The 17,111-nt window shown below is 38.1% G+C and overlaps 1 protein-coding gene across 1 annotated transcript in view; it reads right to left on the reverse strand.

Moving 5' to 3' along the window:
* MDAR4 (monodehydroascorbate reductase 4) overlaps nt 1-16,907 on the reverse strand; it is a 107,135-nt gene extending 90,228 nt beyond the window's left edge. The window contains exons 1-2 of the mRNA XM_089809670.1: nt 16,410-16,907; nt 13,796-13,847 (exon numbers count right to left, since the gene is read on the reverse strand). Coding sequence (XP_089665796.1) covers nt 13,796-13,847; nt 16,410-16,529 — 172 coding nt within the window. The 5' untranslated portion in view covers nt 16,530-16,907. The remainder of the gene's footprint in view (nt 1-13,795; nt 13,848-16,409) is intronic.
* Nucleotides 16,908-17,111: the final 204 nt, after the last annotated feature.

Raw genomic sequence — 17,111 nt, forward strand, 5'->3', positions numbered from 1 at the left:
ACTGAACTGGGTCTGCAACTGTTAATTGTGAACGAGCAATAGTTGATAATAATTATTGGTCATTATATTTGTATAAAATAGGTCAAACACTAGGGGAAAGGATTGATGAGGAGTTAATTTGCAAGATTCTAATTGTCCGATTAATCTGAAATCTGATGATTGACTTAGCTAGTTGTGGAAAGATTATTTGCATATTTCAGTATCTTGTTAGGAATTTGTGAACAAGCATACTTTCAGCATTGTGAGCCAGTTGGGTTCATTACAAGTCAGCCTTCTATACAGATTATGTCAAGTCCTCTAGAGGATAGTTAGTAGAATGACCATTAAGGGAGGAAATTAAAGTAATATTGTAAGATTTAGTATAATGGTCATATAACTTTCTTTAAGCCAGTCAATTAGTTTTAAGTAACATTTTGTTTTTTCAGTTGTTTAGTTAGTTTAGTAATTTTCTATCTTTAGTTCCCAATTGTTTCCCCTTACAGAAAGATCTTGTGATTGCTTAGTTCAGGAGTATTCCTCTCCTTTGTTTTATTCATTATCATTTCAATCTGACCTCACAATTGAGTTGATTGTCCAAAAAAATTAGATCTAGCTTTTGTTTCACTCATTTTGGCCACTATAAAACTCGGCTTTGAAGCTCACATCTGGTGAGCATTTTTTTATTGAAGCACCTTTTAGCCCAAATAGATGCTGCCACCACATTCAAAAGGCCCAAATCTTCAAATAAAATTTTTCTTTTTGGCCAAATTTAATTTTTGGCAGTTCTTGATTTTGCCAGAGGGTCGTCACAACAAACCAAGTTCAGCCCCTTCTTAAAAATTCACAACTGTAATGTCCCCATCTTTTTAGCCTTTTAGTGGAGTTCTTAGCCTTTACATTCTCCGAAGGCTAAGTGGAGAAATAAGGAGAAATTGATTAAATTAATTTCTTATAAAGTCATTAAATAAATTAAAATTAAAAGATGACTTTATATTTAATTAATTTAATTAAAAGTAACTAAAGTAATTAAATAAATTAAAAGAATCTTCTAGAAGGAGGAATTAAATATTATTTTATTTCTTCTAGAAGGAGATATCTATTGGAGGAAAAGAATAAATAGGGAGGGCAGCCTCATTGTTGAGCATCGAATATGTTGCCATCTACTCTTCGGGATAGCTTGTGGAGCCAAGGGTTTCTGATTTCAGTTAGCCATTGAAGAAAGCAAACACTTCATTGGGAGCTGCTTTGAGGTAGTGAAATATCTACCGAATTGTGGCAACAAGAGGGCTTCATTTGGGAGTTCTATTTGGGCTTTAAAGAGAAGGAAAGACATCTAGGGTTTGAAGATTTTCGAAGATATATCAATTTGCAGACCTACAGTTTCATTTGGCAGCCATTAAAAATCAGAACTAAAGCAATCATTTCACGAGACATTTGCTGCTACAGTAACCGTGCTACAATAGATGCTACAGTACCCACGCTACAGTAGACACTACAGTACCCGCACTACAGTAACTCGTGAACAGTGTTGCGCTACAATGTTGGGAATTCATTAGTGCGGATTTGGAGCATTCATTTGGAAAAATTAGTGTGCATGTTTTTGGAGTTAGAGGTGCTTTGCATTTAGGATTATTATATCATTCATTGACAGCAATTGCTTCATGTTATCAGATCATTTGGAGGGCAGATTGCAGGTCTGATATAAATTTTACCAGGAAATAACAATCATCTAGAAACCTATCAACCAGGGCGTCATCATTCCAATCAGGTTCTTTTGTCTTTTGGACTTGATAGCATTGCATAAGATAATAATTTGTAATCAGCTGTAGGTGTTTATTGCAGATCAAAATTTGGCATTATAGGAGTTATAAATTTTCAGCTGTAGGTTGCATTCATCTCAGCAAATATCATATTTATATGTCATTGTAATTTGTCAAGAGTCTTGGCTAATTGAAATCAGCATTGTATTGGAAGGGCATTTGCAATGAAGGAGGAATAAGTAGTTGTTCTAAATCATTGTATTAGTTTGATCTTTTTACGAGGATGCATGACAACTGTTTGATAAAATACCAATTGGCTGTAGGTGCAAGTTCTTTTACTTAGAAGTCATTGATATGCATTGTAGATGATTAAGAGAATTCATTCATGACTTTGGGTGTGAGTTTATGCATTGTAGTATTGAATTTAAATCGTTTAGAGTACTTTGATATCATCTTCAAGTATTTATACCATACTGATAACTCAGACCAGCAAGTTGGGAAGTTGCATTCAATTTGTTTGACAAAATTTCAAGGGAACAAAGAGGAGTTTTTGAGTCAGCTCAGGCTAGGCTCTTTACATTGGTATCAAAGCTAAATCCTACCATCCTGAGGGTTTCGCAATCACATGCAGCCACCTGGGGTTGGCTCTCACAAATTTTACATTTGCAGGCAAACTTTGTTTGATAGGGAACAAGTTTTTGACAAGCAGCTAGACACCATGGGTGACTGGTAAGAGCATAGCCCACTGAGAGACAATAGGAATGAGGATTAGGAAACAATGGAATTTTTCAGAGCAATGATTACAGGACAAGAGCGGATGGCTCAGGCTTTGTAGGCACTCACCACCATGGTTGAGCGCATGAACCCACAGGACAGACGGAATCAGGAGCAAGGAGATAATAGGAGTGCAGTGGGATCATCTAGAGTTTATAGAACTCTTTCAAGAACAGCAGACAAGCCCACACGTCCTACCTTTGTTAGAGAGGAACCAGTACAGGAACCAATGGAGAAAGTTGAGGATGAGACATTTGCAGATATCCTTATGGCTGCAAATGATGAATGGGAATTATTAGTTCCTCAAGTTCGGGAGAGAATGACCTTTGAACGCTTTGTAAATTAGAGGAGAGAACATTACAGGTCACTTCGACAAGATAGGAGGCCTAGGGGTCAAAATAGTGAGCTGAAGAGGGCTAAAGGCAAGCTTACCATACCTACATTTGCTGAAAGTGGTAAGATGACAGCTCAAGCTTGGATTCATTAGCTTGACACATTCTTGGCATTGAGGCCAATGACAGAGATTGAAGCTATCAAATACGCCACTTTGCATTTGGAGGGAGTAGCACATGATTGGTGGTACCATGGGATGGTTAGCCTTCAGCACAACCAAGTGACTTCATATCAGGACTTCGTGGATAGGTTGGTAGAGAGGTTTGATAGGAAGGATCCAGAAGTCTACTTCAAGGAGTTGGCACAGTTGAAACAGATAGGCAGATTGGAGTATTTCATTAGTGACTTTCAAAGGCTATCTGTTATGGTGCCAGATATATCAGATAGGAGATTGGTTGTTTTGTTCACGGAGGGATTATCCAAACCATTGAAGGGTTGGGTGAAAGCCTTTGATCCATTCAATTTGCAAGAAGCGATTAAGAAGGCTAGAAGTATGGAACAAGCAACCCCAATAAATAAATTTCACTCAAAGGGTGCATCATCTAGCAAAGACAAACCACTCTTCAAGAAACCTGAGAGGAATGAAACAAAGGCTGAAAATAAAGATAAATCATTTGCTCCTTTGGATAGAGAGACATTGAATGATTTAAGGAAGAAAAAACTTTGCTTCTATTGTAAAGGACCTTATAACATGAACCATGACTATCCTTTAAAGCAAAAGGCCAAAGCTAACAGAGTTATGTGGGCATACTTTGAGGAATCAGAATCCGATAATTCAAATCAGCAGTCTGATATAGAGGAAATAGCTGGTGAAAGAGAGGAAGACGAGGCTGAAAACTTGTCTAAAATGGAGTCCCAGGATGGGGAAGGGTATGGGCAACTCAGTGAAGCTCGTCTCACTAGTATTAAGCAGGAAGGGTCATTCCGGATGAGAGTACTTGCTGGACAGCGAGTTATAACTTTGGTTGATACAGGTGCCACTCATAATTTCATTGATGCTAGGATGGTGGAGAAGCATGGCATACAAACAGAGGAGTTTGGGAGAATTAGAGTGAGAGTAGCTGGTGGTTATGTCCTCAAATGTGATCGTAAGATCACTGGATTCCCATTGAAAGTTAATAATTATGACTTTAAGGAAGATTTCTATGTTGTGCCTATGGGAGATACAGATATAGTCCTTGGGATGAGTCAGTTGCACGATATTGGTGAATTCACTCTTAACCTCAAGGAGATGGAGATGAGGTTTAAAGTGAATGGGAAGACACGTATTCTTAAGGCAATCAGGGACAGTGATCTCAGAATGGTCTCTTTCCGGAGGATGGCTAGATTGATTCGACATTATCAGGTAGAGTGGGCAGTAGAGTGCATATTGATGCCATCACAGGAGGGACAATCGAAGACTAAATATCCTCCTGATATTCAAGAGCTTATAGTCAAACACTCTAAGGTGTTCAGTGACATTCCACCGAGTAGACCACCAAACAGGGGTATTGAGCATATTATTGAGTTAGAGAAGGGTGCTAAACCCATCATGATCACACCCTATAGGCATCCAAAGAGATTGAAGGATGAGATTGAGAAAACCATCAAGGAACTACTTGCTATGGGGCACATTAGACCAAGTCTCCTTTTGCTTCTTCTGTAGTTTTGGTGAAGAAGAAGGATGGTACTCTTAGGATGTACATTGATTACAGGGCCTTGAACAAGAAGACTATCAAAAAAAGGTATCCCATTGATGCAAAGTATGCAGCAAAAGCACCAACTACCCTTCCAACTCCAATCAGCACTTTAACTTGCTTCCAACCTCCAAACAACGACTAGGTTTCTTCCAAGGTTAATGACTAACCCAATGGGCTTCTAACAAAGGTAGACTCTACCTCAAAGCGGATTCCACTTCACAAGCCCAACCCTCAAACCTAGGGTTCACAAACAACTTGGGACAATCACACCTATTAGGGACTCCCTAACACCAAATAGGCCTAAAATGGCAAATACTTCTTAAATTGGGTTAGAACTCCATACACATGATAGAAATGATTCTTAGTGACTCAAAACAATAAGAAAACCCCCACTTTGAAGTTTCTCAACGCCCAACACTGAAAATTACAAATTGTTACCAGCACTTTTATTAGGACAATTCCTAGTTTCAATGGTCAAACTCCCAAACAATACAAAGAACCATCCAATATTTTCACATCACCAAACACCCTTCAACTACTCCTACGAGATTTCAAAAGATCAATTACCAACTCTACTCCAGCATCAAGTTATACCCGCTTTGTGTCACAGTCCTAAATGGCCAGTTTAGGCTGGGTTACAAGAAAAGCATAAATAAATGGGTTCAAAGACCTGGTTCAACCCCTTGGATCTCTTCTACACCTTTTATTTGTCCTTCTACGCCCTTCACTTGGGTCAAATCAATCAACTTAAGAGCATGATCCTTCGTTTTTCTTCAAAGCTAGACTAGACATAAGACTATGTTCAGCCTAGGGCTTGCTGGTAAAAATAGGTACCCAACTCCTACAGCCCTGAAACTCTGCCATCTTCAAGTCACCTCTCCTAACTTGCATTCCACAAAGCGGCATTGAAATCCCACGGTGGATTTGCAAGTTAGGAGGCCATCTTGTTGAAACCCTCAATGTGCAGCAATTTCAGACCTACCTCTGCTAAAACAGGTATAACTTTTAACACAGAATAGATAAAAACTTCAAACCAATTGCATTAGAATGCTGACTCAATCCTCTTTTCAAAAATATAAGATTTGTACCACTAAAAGTCCTTACAGGCCGTACGGAATTGAAAAAACAGAGAAAATTGCAGAATTTCTGAGTTTTATTCACTAAATGCTGTCCACCCATCCATACCATGGCCTTCCCCACGTGTGGAGACCTTAAATAAGTGTCTTCCAACAATTATAACTTCCATTTGGATGGTTGGAAGACCATACAACTTCCTTTTTTTAAGTTTGACAACAAATTTGCAAAAATTGCTCTTTAGCAACTTTCTTGCACCTTTGCACTTTTTTTTACACACCTTCAATTCAAACGTGTCCTAATGACTCAAATCCACCTAAAACATCCTAAAAATAGTAAAATACTCAAGAATGCATAAATAATGACTCCTTGGTTACAAATGGTCACTTGGCTTATAACCACACCAATGTGCCATTGTACCTTACAATTGAGTCTTCATTACAAATAAGGACCAACTTCATTCCTAACAACTCTAACATACTAAACACCTTGAATTCATGCCTAAGACCCTTAGGTGCCCTGCACCATACTCCTCATGCTGAAAAAACTCAAGTCTCTTGAGTTGGTAATGTGGAAACATTGTATCCCATCTTCTTTATAGCTGATTCAGGTAGCCAACTTGCATCTTCAACTGGTCTACCTGTCCATTTGATGAGGTAGTCCATGTACACCTTCCTCCTAGTCCTTTTTCCTTCTCTTTTATCCAAAATACTTTCTATAGTGACTACACCTGCCTTGGGAAGAGAGTCCATGATCTCTTTATCTACTATGGTTGATTCAATGCCACTGTTTTCAGTCTAAGAACCTCTGTAAGGATATAAATCAGAGACATTAAATGTATTGGAGAGCCCAATGTCTGGTGGCAACTCCACCTTATAGGCGTTGTGTCCATATTTTTGCAAGATCCTAAAAGGACCTATTTTCCTCATCGTCAACTTAGTAAACTTACTTTAGGAAGCCTCTCCTTTTTAAGGTTCACCATAACCAGATCTCCTATTTCAAATTGAAGATCTCTCCTCTTAGTGTCTGCTGCTTCCTTATACTTCATTGTCACTTTTCCTAGCCTATCTTTGACCTCTTGATGAATTTCCTTCATCACCTCAGCAAAATCACATGCTTGAGCACTGGTTCTTTCCATAGATTTGACATCTCTGACCTCCATTACCCCTCACATCTCTGACCTCCATTATCCCTCTAGCATGAGTGCCATAAACAATTTGAAAAGGGCTCAATCCGGTTGTCCTATTCACTGAATCATTATAAGCAAACTCTGCTTGTGCTATGACTGAGTCCCAAGATGATCCATGTTCCTTCGTAAGGCATCTTAATAGGTTGCCCAATGATCTATTAACCACCTCCGTTTGGCTATCTGATTGTAGATGGTATGTTGATGAAAATGAGAGGTCTGTACCAAGTTTTCTCCACAAAGTCCTCCAAAAGTGCCCAAGAAACTTAGAATCTCTATCAGAGACTATGGATAATGGTAATCCATGTAGTCTTACTACTTCCTTGAAAAAGATACCTGCAATATAAGAGGCATCATGACTGGTTTTACATGGCAAAAAGTGTGCCATCTTGGAAAACCGGTCTACTACAACACAAATACTATCATAGCCCTGCTTGGTCCTTGGCAATCCAAGTACAAAGTCTAAACTTACAGCATCCCAAGGCCTATTTGGTATAGGTAATGGCGTGTATAGTCCTGCATTAGAAGTCTTCCCCTTTGCCTTTTGACAAATCACACAAGTCTCTACAAACTTCCTTACATCAGTAGGCATCCTAGGCCAGTAATAAAATCTTCTTACTAGTTCAAGGGTCTTGTCCAATCCAAAATGACCAGCTAGACCCCCACAGTGCTTCTCCTTTATAATGTTCTCCCTCAAGGATCCTCTAGGGTTGCATAGCTGACTCCCTTTGAAGAGCAATCCTTCTTGCAGCATGAAATCTGCAGAAATGTTGTGGTACTGCCCTGTCATATCGCTGCAAACTTGATAAGCTTCTTTGAAGTCTTCATCACTTTCATACATGTCTTTTATGGAGTGGAATCCCACATTCTCCAACCTCATTTCTTGAATGGTCAAATTTCTTCTACTAAGGGCATCAGCAACCTTATTTGCCTCCCCTTTTTTATGCTTAATAGTGAAGATATATGATTGAAGGTACTCCATCCATTTCACATGCCTATGGTTCAAGTTTTCCTGTCTATTCAAGAAACTCAATGCATGGTTATCTGTATAGACAATAAACTCCTTGGGCAATAAATAATGTCTCCATTTTCTTAGAGACTGAACCATAGCATACAATTCTAAATCATATGTAGAATATCTTTGTTTTGCTTTATTTAACTTTTCACTAAAGAAGGCTATTGGTTTACCTTCTTGACTTAGGACTCCTCCTATGGCCCTATTACTTGCATCACATTCAATAGTAAATACCTTCTTGAAATCAGGTAGAGCAAGGATGGGTGCCTCTGCAACCCTTTTCTTCAAGTACTCAAAGGACTGATCAGCGTCTCCTGTCCATGCAAATTTACATTTTCTTCCACCCTTGATTGTATCAATCATAGGGGCACACACATTACTGAAACCTCTAATGAACTTTCTATAAAAGCTTGCCAAACCATGAAAGCTCTTTACCTCACTTGCATTCCTTGGTGTAGGCCAGTTGAGGATTGCTTCCACCTTTTCTGGATCCATCTTGAGGTTGCCCTTGGAGATGACAAAACCTAGGAACACCAACTCTTCTTTCATGAAGACACATTTATTCAAATTTATCTTCAATTCCTTCTCCTTGAGTTTCTTCAAAACCAATTCCAAGTGTGTTAGATGTTCCTCTTTAGATTTGCTAAAAATCAATATATCATCAAGATAAACAACAACAAAATGATTGATGAAAGGTTCCAAAACTTCATTCATGAGTCTCATGAATGTACTAGGGGCATTAGAAAGGCCAAAGGGCATCACAATCCATTCATAAAGTCCCTCATTAGTTTTGAAGGCAGTTTTCCATTCATCTCCTTCCCTTATTTTGATTTGGTGGTAACCGCTTTTCAAATCAATCTTGGAATAGTACCTTGCCCCTCCTAGGTGATCCATCAAATCCTCCATCCTAGGCATTGGGAACCTATATCTGATGGTTATCTTGTTTATGGCTCTTGAGTCCGTACACAACCTCCATGTACCCTCCTTTTTAGGTGCCCACAAAGCAGGGACTGCACAAGAGCTGATGCTCTTTCTTATGAACCCTTTTGCAAGCAACTCCTCAACTTGTCTTGCTAATTCCTTGTTTTGTTCTGGTGTCAACCTATAGGCAGGCTTATTAGGCAATGTAGAACCTGGAATAAAGTCAATACAATGACTAACCTCTCTAAATGGTGGCAAGGTATTAGTAGCAGGGTCTGAAATAACTTCCTTGTATCTATCCAAAAGTTGCCTCACTTCCTTGGGTTCCACATACCTTATTCCTAATCTGCCTTCCTCCTTCTTATCTTCTTGTCTTGGCTTTACTACAATGGCAAAGCATGGTGTGTTCTTCACCTTGAGAGTCTTCAAAAACTTCTTCTCCCCAACCATCATCACACTAGATGCATGTTGAGTCTCCTTTCCATCTTCTAGCAACGGTGGCATAGTGTACTTCTTCCCATTTTTAGTGATGATGTAGACATTATTCCTCCCATCATGCTTGGAATTGACATCATACTACCATGGCCTGCCTAACAACAAATGACAAGCATCCATATCTGCAACATCACAAACAATTTGGTCCTTGTACTCCCCAATTTGAAATTCAACATTAACTTGTTCATTAACCACAACTTGCTGCTCCTTACTTAACCACGAAACTTTGTAAGGGTTGGGATGAGGTGACCTCCTCAATCCAAGCTTATTTACCACCTCTATTGATGCAATATTATCAATTGAACCGGAATCAACAATTACCTTACACACTTTACCTTTTACCTTGCACAAGGTCTTGAATAAGGTCTTCCTTTGGGGAGGTTCTTGTTCTGCAACTGTCTTCAGCAGGGTTCTATTGAACATTAAAGATTCCCCTAGCTCTGGATCAGCATTCCCTCTTGCTCCTTGGTCACTTTGTGCATCCTCTTCTTGAGCCAAGTGGATTCTTCTATCTCCTTCTTGACTACTGCTGCCCCCTTTCTCTGGACACCTAGAGGATCTATGCCCTGTTTGATTGCAGGTAAAACACCTTCCAGTGAATACCCCTGGAGTCCTTCCTCCAAATCTTCCTCTCCCATTAGGTCTCCTAACTCTAAATCCTCCTCGAGGATTGGATTCTCCATCTGATTTTTCTTGACTGCTACTAGGTTCACCTTGAGACCTATTAGATGAACCTCTGCCCCCAAATCTTCCTCCACCTCTATTACTTACTCCTCTCCCTCTTCCATGGGAATCACTTCTCCTCTTGAGTTTCTCCTCAATCTTGAGGGCCATTTGATAACATTGGTGGACGGTCTTAGGATTGAACAAAACTAGTTCATCCTTGATGGAGTACTTGAGTCCATTCAAGTATCTTGCCAACTTTTGCTTTTCACTTTCAGGAACTTGAGCCCTTAGAGTGAGTTTATGAAACTCCTCTGTATATGCTCCTACATCCAAGTCCTTTTGCCTGAGACTTTGCAACTTTTGATGCATTAGGACCTCATAGTCCTCTGGTACAAATTGTTTCTTGATCTCTAATTTCATTCTCTTCCACGTGGCTATGGGTGCCTTCTCTTCCTCTATTCTCTCATTTTGAAGAAAATTCCACCAAGGGCAGATCCTTTCATCTTAGACTTAGCCACCTTTATCTTTTGGTTTTCCGGCACATTATCACATTCAAAGTGATTGTCAAGTGCTTCAATCCACTCCATGCATTCTTCTGGATTCAACTTACCACTGAACATAGGTAAGTCTGATCTTTGATCCTTTCTTCCTACCCTTTCTAGGGCCTCCAACATGGCTCTTTGATCCGCAAGCATTTCATCTCTAACCTGCCTAGGCTCTCTAACTTCAATCCTTTCTTCTTCTCCTTCAAAGTCTTCCATGACTCCTCTAGCCATCTTGCCCTTCAATTTTTCCAATTCTCTTTTCATGCTTCTATTTTCTTCCCTTACTGCTCTACTTTCTGCCATTTGTTCTTTGACCAACTTGGCCAAGTCCACATTTGTAATCCTAAGAGGTATCTCCCTCTCTCCTTCCTCATTATCTGACATCTTTCCTCTCCAATTAGGCTCTTAGTGGCTCTGATACCACTCTGATGCAAAGTATGCAGCAAAAGCACCAACTACCCTTCCAACTCCAATCAGCACTTTAACTTGCTTCCAACCTCCAAACAGCAACTAGGTTTCTTCCAAGGTTAATGACTGACCCAATGGGCTTCTAACAAAGGTAGACTCTACCTCAAAGCGGATTCCACTTCACAAGCCCAACCCTCAAACCTAGGGTTCACAAACAACTTGGGACAATCACACCTATTAGGGACTCCCTAACACCAAATAGGCCTAAAATGGCAAATACTTCTTAAATTGGGTTAGAACTCCATACCCATGATAGAAATGGTTCTTACTGACTCAAAACAATAAGAAAACCCCCACTTTGAAGTTTCTCAACACCCAACACTGAAAATTACAAATTGTTACCATCACTTTTATTAGGACAATTCCTAATTTCAATGGTCAAACTCCCAAACAATACAAAGAACCATCCAATATTTTCACATCACCAAACACCCTTCAACTACTCCTATGAGATTTCAAAAGATCAATTACCAACTCTACTCCAGCATCAAGTTATACCCGCTTTGTGTCACAGTCCTAAATGGCCAGTTTAGGCTGGGTTACAAGAAAAGCATAAATAAATGGGTTCAAAGACTTGGTTCAACCCCTTGGATCTCTTCTACACCTTTTATTTGTCCTTCTACACCCTTTACTTGGGTCAAATCAATCAACTTGGGAGCATGATCCTTCGTTTTTCTTCAAAGCTAGACTAGACATAAGACTATGTTCAGCCTAGGGCTTGCTGGTAAAAATAGGTACCCAACTCCTACAGCCCTGAAACTCTGCCATCTTCAAGTCACCTCTCCTAACTTGCATTCCACAAAGCGGCATTGAAATCCCACGGTGGATTTGCAAGTTAGGAGCCATCTTGTTGAAACCCTCAATGTACAGCAATTTCAGACCTACCTCTGCTAAAACAGATATAACTTTTAACACAGAATAGATAAAAACTTCAAACCAATTGCATTAGAATGCTGACTCAATCCTCTTTCCAAAAATATAAGATTTGTACCACTAAAAGTCTGTACAGGCCGTACAGAATTGAAAAAAAGAGAAAATTGCAGAATTTCTGAGTTTTATTCACTAAATGCTGTCCACCTGTCCGTACCATGGCCTTCCCCACATGTGGAGACCTTAAATAAGTGTCTTCCAACAGTTATAACTTCCATTTGGATGGTTGGAAGACCATACAACTTCCTTTTTTTAAGTTTGACAACAAATTTGCAAAAAATGCTCTTTAGCAACTTTTTGCATTTTGCAACTTTCTTGCACCTTTGCACTTTTTTTTACACACCTTCAATTCAAATGTGTCCTAATGACTCAAATCCACCTAAAACATCCTAAAAATAGTAAAATACTCAAGAATGCATAAATAATGACTCCTTGGTTACAAATGGTCACTTGGCTTATAACCACACCAATGTGTCATTGTACCTTACAATTGAGTCTTCATTACAAATAAGGACCAACTTCATTCCTAACAACTCTAACATACTAAACACCTTGAATTCATGCCTAAGAGCCTTAGGTGCCCTGCACCACCCATCCCACGAACTGATGAATTATTAGATGAGCTACATGGAGCATGTTTCTTTTCCAAAATTGATTTGAGATCAGGCTATCATCAAATCCAAGTTAGAGAGCAAGATATAGAGAAGATGGCATTTAGGTGTCATTGTGGCCATTTTGAGTTTGTAGTTATGGCATTTGGGCTAACTAATGCTCTAGCTACTTTTCAGTCCATCATGAACAGGGTTTTTCAGCACCAATTGAGAAAATGTGTTAGTCTTCTTTGATGACATCCTAGTGTATAGTAGGACATGGGATGAACATGTGTGGCACTTAGACACTGTGTTGAGCATTCTGAGCAAAGAGTCCTTCTATGCAAAGGAGTCCAAATGTGATTTGGGATTATTAGAGTTATTATATTTGGGTCACATTATCAGTGCTTAGGGAGTACGCATGGATCCATCTACAAGGCAAGACGAGTTCTGGTTTTTCCATCTGTGCCATTTAGAACTTATGTAGAATCCCTTAGTGGATTTGAATTATGTTATATGTTATTGTGGCAATGGCCATCTGATGGTCTTCTGTTTGTATTCTAGAGATCCTAAATAAAAGTTTACCTAATGCAAAAAAATTACTGCATTTTTTGGGTTCCCAATATTTTTCCAGTTTTTTTCCCAATAACATCCCCCGAGAATTTAGAAATATTGTATCTTTTGGGATGCCAAGAAATTCCCAAGAACAATAATTGCCTCTATGGTCCTAGTCATTACAGTAAAAATAAACTTGTTTCGAAAAACCCATAAAGATACCATGACAGGACATGGCATGTGATAACATTTATTGCCCTTATTCATATAATGGTGTTCAAGAGTTGTTCCTTGTCATTTAAATGTTAAGAAATTGGAGGGTGGACTGGGTTGACAGTGGTTATTGGGTGGTTTCCCTGCCGAACAAACCCTATCTCTTATAATTGAAAGAATTTTACTTTAGGTCTCTTTATGTTGGATAGGGCACAATGCATCTTGTTACTAAACTCATAAACATACCCAATCCTATAGTTGAAAGGATTTTACTTTAGGCCTCTTTCTATTGGATAGGGCACATTATATCTTTTTATTAAATTGATCTATATTATAAAGAAACATTAATATATAAGCACAGTGCATATTTTTAACTTATGTGATATAAATCATACTGCACAGAAAAATCTATAGGAAAAACCATTACCAGGAATAGCCAAACAGATCATTCTAAGTGAACTTTCCAGATCATCATACCACGCTTTCATGTCTTTTCTTCCCTTAGTATCTTAAATTATTGAGTAAACCAAAAGTGAAGATAAAATTTTATACCTTCAGGTAACAAAAAACCTTTGCTTAAAGCTGGACGTTCATAGGGTGCAACCTATATTATACATGCAATTACATAAGATATTAACAACTATAAAATATTCAGATATTAAAGAGGGCAATCAACGGAAGATATAGAATCAAAATTGCAAATTCACATTAAGCATGTTTCATTGCATCTAAACATATAATAGTTCTAAAATTTAAACCCACAGATGATAAAGAGAGAATTCAAACATCAAGAAGGCACAAACACCTTGGATAGGAATGCATAAATACAAAGCTGACAGAAATTAATATGTTAAACAAAAGCTACCAAACCATTTTCCAATTGGTTTGTTAAGCAAGAAAAAAGATCCTTATCCCATAGAAAGCATTAAACAAATGAGAGGAGACAAACAAAAGGATAAAGACAAAGATCTCCAATGGCATATCAGAAAAATATTCATCCACTTTCAGATACAGCATTTTTTCCCAAACTTCCCCAACTGTTCCAATCACGACCACAATGTCCATACATAACAAACAACTATTCTAAGATATTTGATTACAGTTAGGATCAAGAAATTTGATAATCATTGATAAGTATAGCTTGATACCTAGATCAAATATATATAATTTAGTATCGCAATGTGAAACCTAAACAAAACACAGAATTGAAAATAAGTCTGTTCTAGTTGAAAAGCAAAATATATCAAATGACTCTTAGAGCACTGCCCTAAGATGTAAATCATGTGGCCAATGAGTTACAGCAGCCAATCTGCCCCTGCCGTGAAAGTGTGAGCATAATATTTAGTTTGGCATTTTGCATCAAAAGGGAAAAGTCATATCATGTAAATACAATTTTGTTATAAATATAGCATGAGTTTGATCTGAATAAATCCAAGGGATTGTGATCAAGCAATAGGGCCACTTGGTGCTTGTTTTGGAGACTAGGGTTCAAATCTCCCCAAGTGAAATTTTAGTGCCGGTGGGCTTGTTGGATCAGTGTGCCCACAACAATTGAAAGCAAGCAGGAGGCTTGCAGTTGATGCAGACGAAAGCTAGGATGGAGAAGAGAAGCAAGGAAGAACAGGGTGGAGCAAAGGAGTAGAGCCAAGAAGGAGAAGGTACGGAAGAGTATAAGGAGTAGTGGTAACCTGCAGGAAATGAAGAAGCATATGCAAAGCAAGCAAAGTAGAAGATGGAGGAGCATAAGTACGGAAGGGGGAATTAGGGGAGTAGAGTGTTAGTCTCGGAGGAGGAGCAAGTGGAGCAAATAAGTAGTAGTATTGCAGGATAAGCTGGAGGAGCTAGAGCCAAGGTGAACTGAGAAATTTAGTATCCCCACAAATTAAGTTGTAAGTCCAGCAATATCCACACTGGGAGATCACTATTTGAGAAATATCTCCACAAGTTGTAAGGGGTGGAGACCCATTACCAACACTCAAAAAATAATCTAAAACAAAAAATTGATCCGAAATTGTCTAGACCGTGCACATCCAAAATGGGACAATTCCAGCAGAATGCTCCAATGCCTAATTGGACATTTCTCTTGAGATGGCCTTCTGTGATCAAGAGTAAGAATTTAAAAAATTTTGACTCTTTCAGTCCTCTATAATTTCAATCTCAGAGCAGGTGCAGGATTTAAACAACACAAATTCAGGGAAAAAATTAAGCATTACATGATAAGATTCTATAACTTCCTACTATGATACATAATTGCAATTCAAAAATCTGCACATCTCCTTCAAATATTTAAATCACTATCTGTTTCAGAATTCAAAGCTAATAGTTCTCTCATAAAGTTTTTCTTTTAGATCTCAAACAAGGGAGGGGATTGGAAACATCGGCCTTCTGTGAAAAACTATCAATTATACTTTGAAGTTTGTTTGTTCACAGTAAATTGCATTGCAAATAGATTTTTTGGCATACATGCATATGTAGTGTTTAATTTCCAATTCTTTGAATTTCGCCATCATCAGTAAAAAGGTTAAAATCCAAAGCTTTACCATACATAATTGCAATTCAATAAAAGCACAAAGTCATATTATTCCAGTGACTAATCAATTCTTGGTTAATCTAGCAATTAATTGTTGCAGTTCTCACCACACAAATTTTTTTTCCTGTCATGAAATTCTCTGATAGTTATTTTCCTGAACTAAAAATTTGAAAAGGGATCTGAATCATGAAACGCCAGTGCTAAAAATCTCCAATTTCATACTACACAATGATCTAAAACATTATAATCTTGGAAAGTTTGGTCTCACTCTTCTCTGCACGTTTTTTATTTTAACCTTTTTTCCAGAAATCCAATTGCCATTCATAATACATTATACAATTAGACTTACAAAACACCCATATACACACAGAAATATTTACAGAGATTTCACCCGGACATCTCGTTGGCGTCCATAATAAAATTTGCAATTGACATTTCAAAATACTCACATACGCATACACATCAAGACACACATTTACACAATTTCTAGCTAAAACTCGCATTGTATTCATAACAAAATATACAATTGAATTACAAGACACCCAGATACACACATATACATCTACACTAAAATAACAACAAATACCAATACCTTGGTATAAATGAACAACAGAAGATTTTGACAAGAGAACTTACAGATTCTTGCGATATAATACAGAGTTCACCATGGTTAATCCCTTGTTTGACGAACTCCAGAGCTGCATAGCCAGCTGAAACACCCCCACCAAGAATTACATAATCAAAGGCTCTGCCCATAATTTTTGTTGTCCGTGGGGTTAAAATTATGTTTGGTAAAATTAGCTGGGAATCTCTATATATATAGTGGTATGGAGTGAGGAGTTAAGGAAGAGTTAGGGCAGTTTTTTGTGATTGGATTGAACGGCTTGTTTGTTTGGGACTCTATTATTGTATGCGCATGTAATCCGGGTTCTAACAATTTCCAATTATTGCCTCTGGTTTTGCTAAAAATGGGAAGAGGGTTACCTAAAAAGCATGTGGATTCGATTACTTAAATAGGTTTGTATCAAAATAGACGCTTCCCAATTCAAAAGTATTTGTTGTCAATTTATAGGTACGACGGAGTGAATTTAAGGTACAATAACCTCTCGCAAGCTTGCACATTTGAAATTGAGTGTTTTATAAGTGAAACAAAATAACTTTTATTACACAAAATAAAATAATTTTAAAGTAAAATAAAATAAATAAAAAGTAATAAAATAATTTTATTACTTAAATAGGTTTGTATCAAAATAGACGCTTCCCAATTCAAAAGTATTTGTTGTCAATTTATAGGTACGACGGAGTGAATTTAAGGTACAATAACCTCTCGCAAGCTTG

The sequence above is a fragment of the Cupressus sempervirens genome, chromosome 11 (assembly GCF_028749045.1).
Source record: "Cupressus sempervirens isolate cs-2001-9-10 chromosome 11, ASM2874904v1, whole genome shotgun sequence".
In the NCBI taxonomy this organism is placed as follows: Eukaryota; Viridiplantae; Streptophyta; class Pinopsida; order Cupressales; family Cupressaceae; genus Cupressus; species Cupressus sempervirens.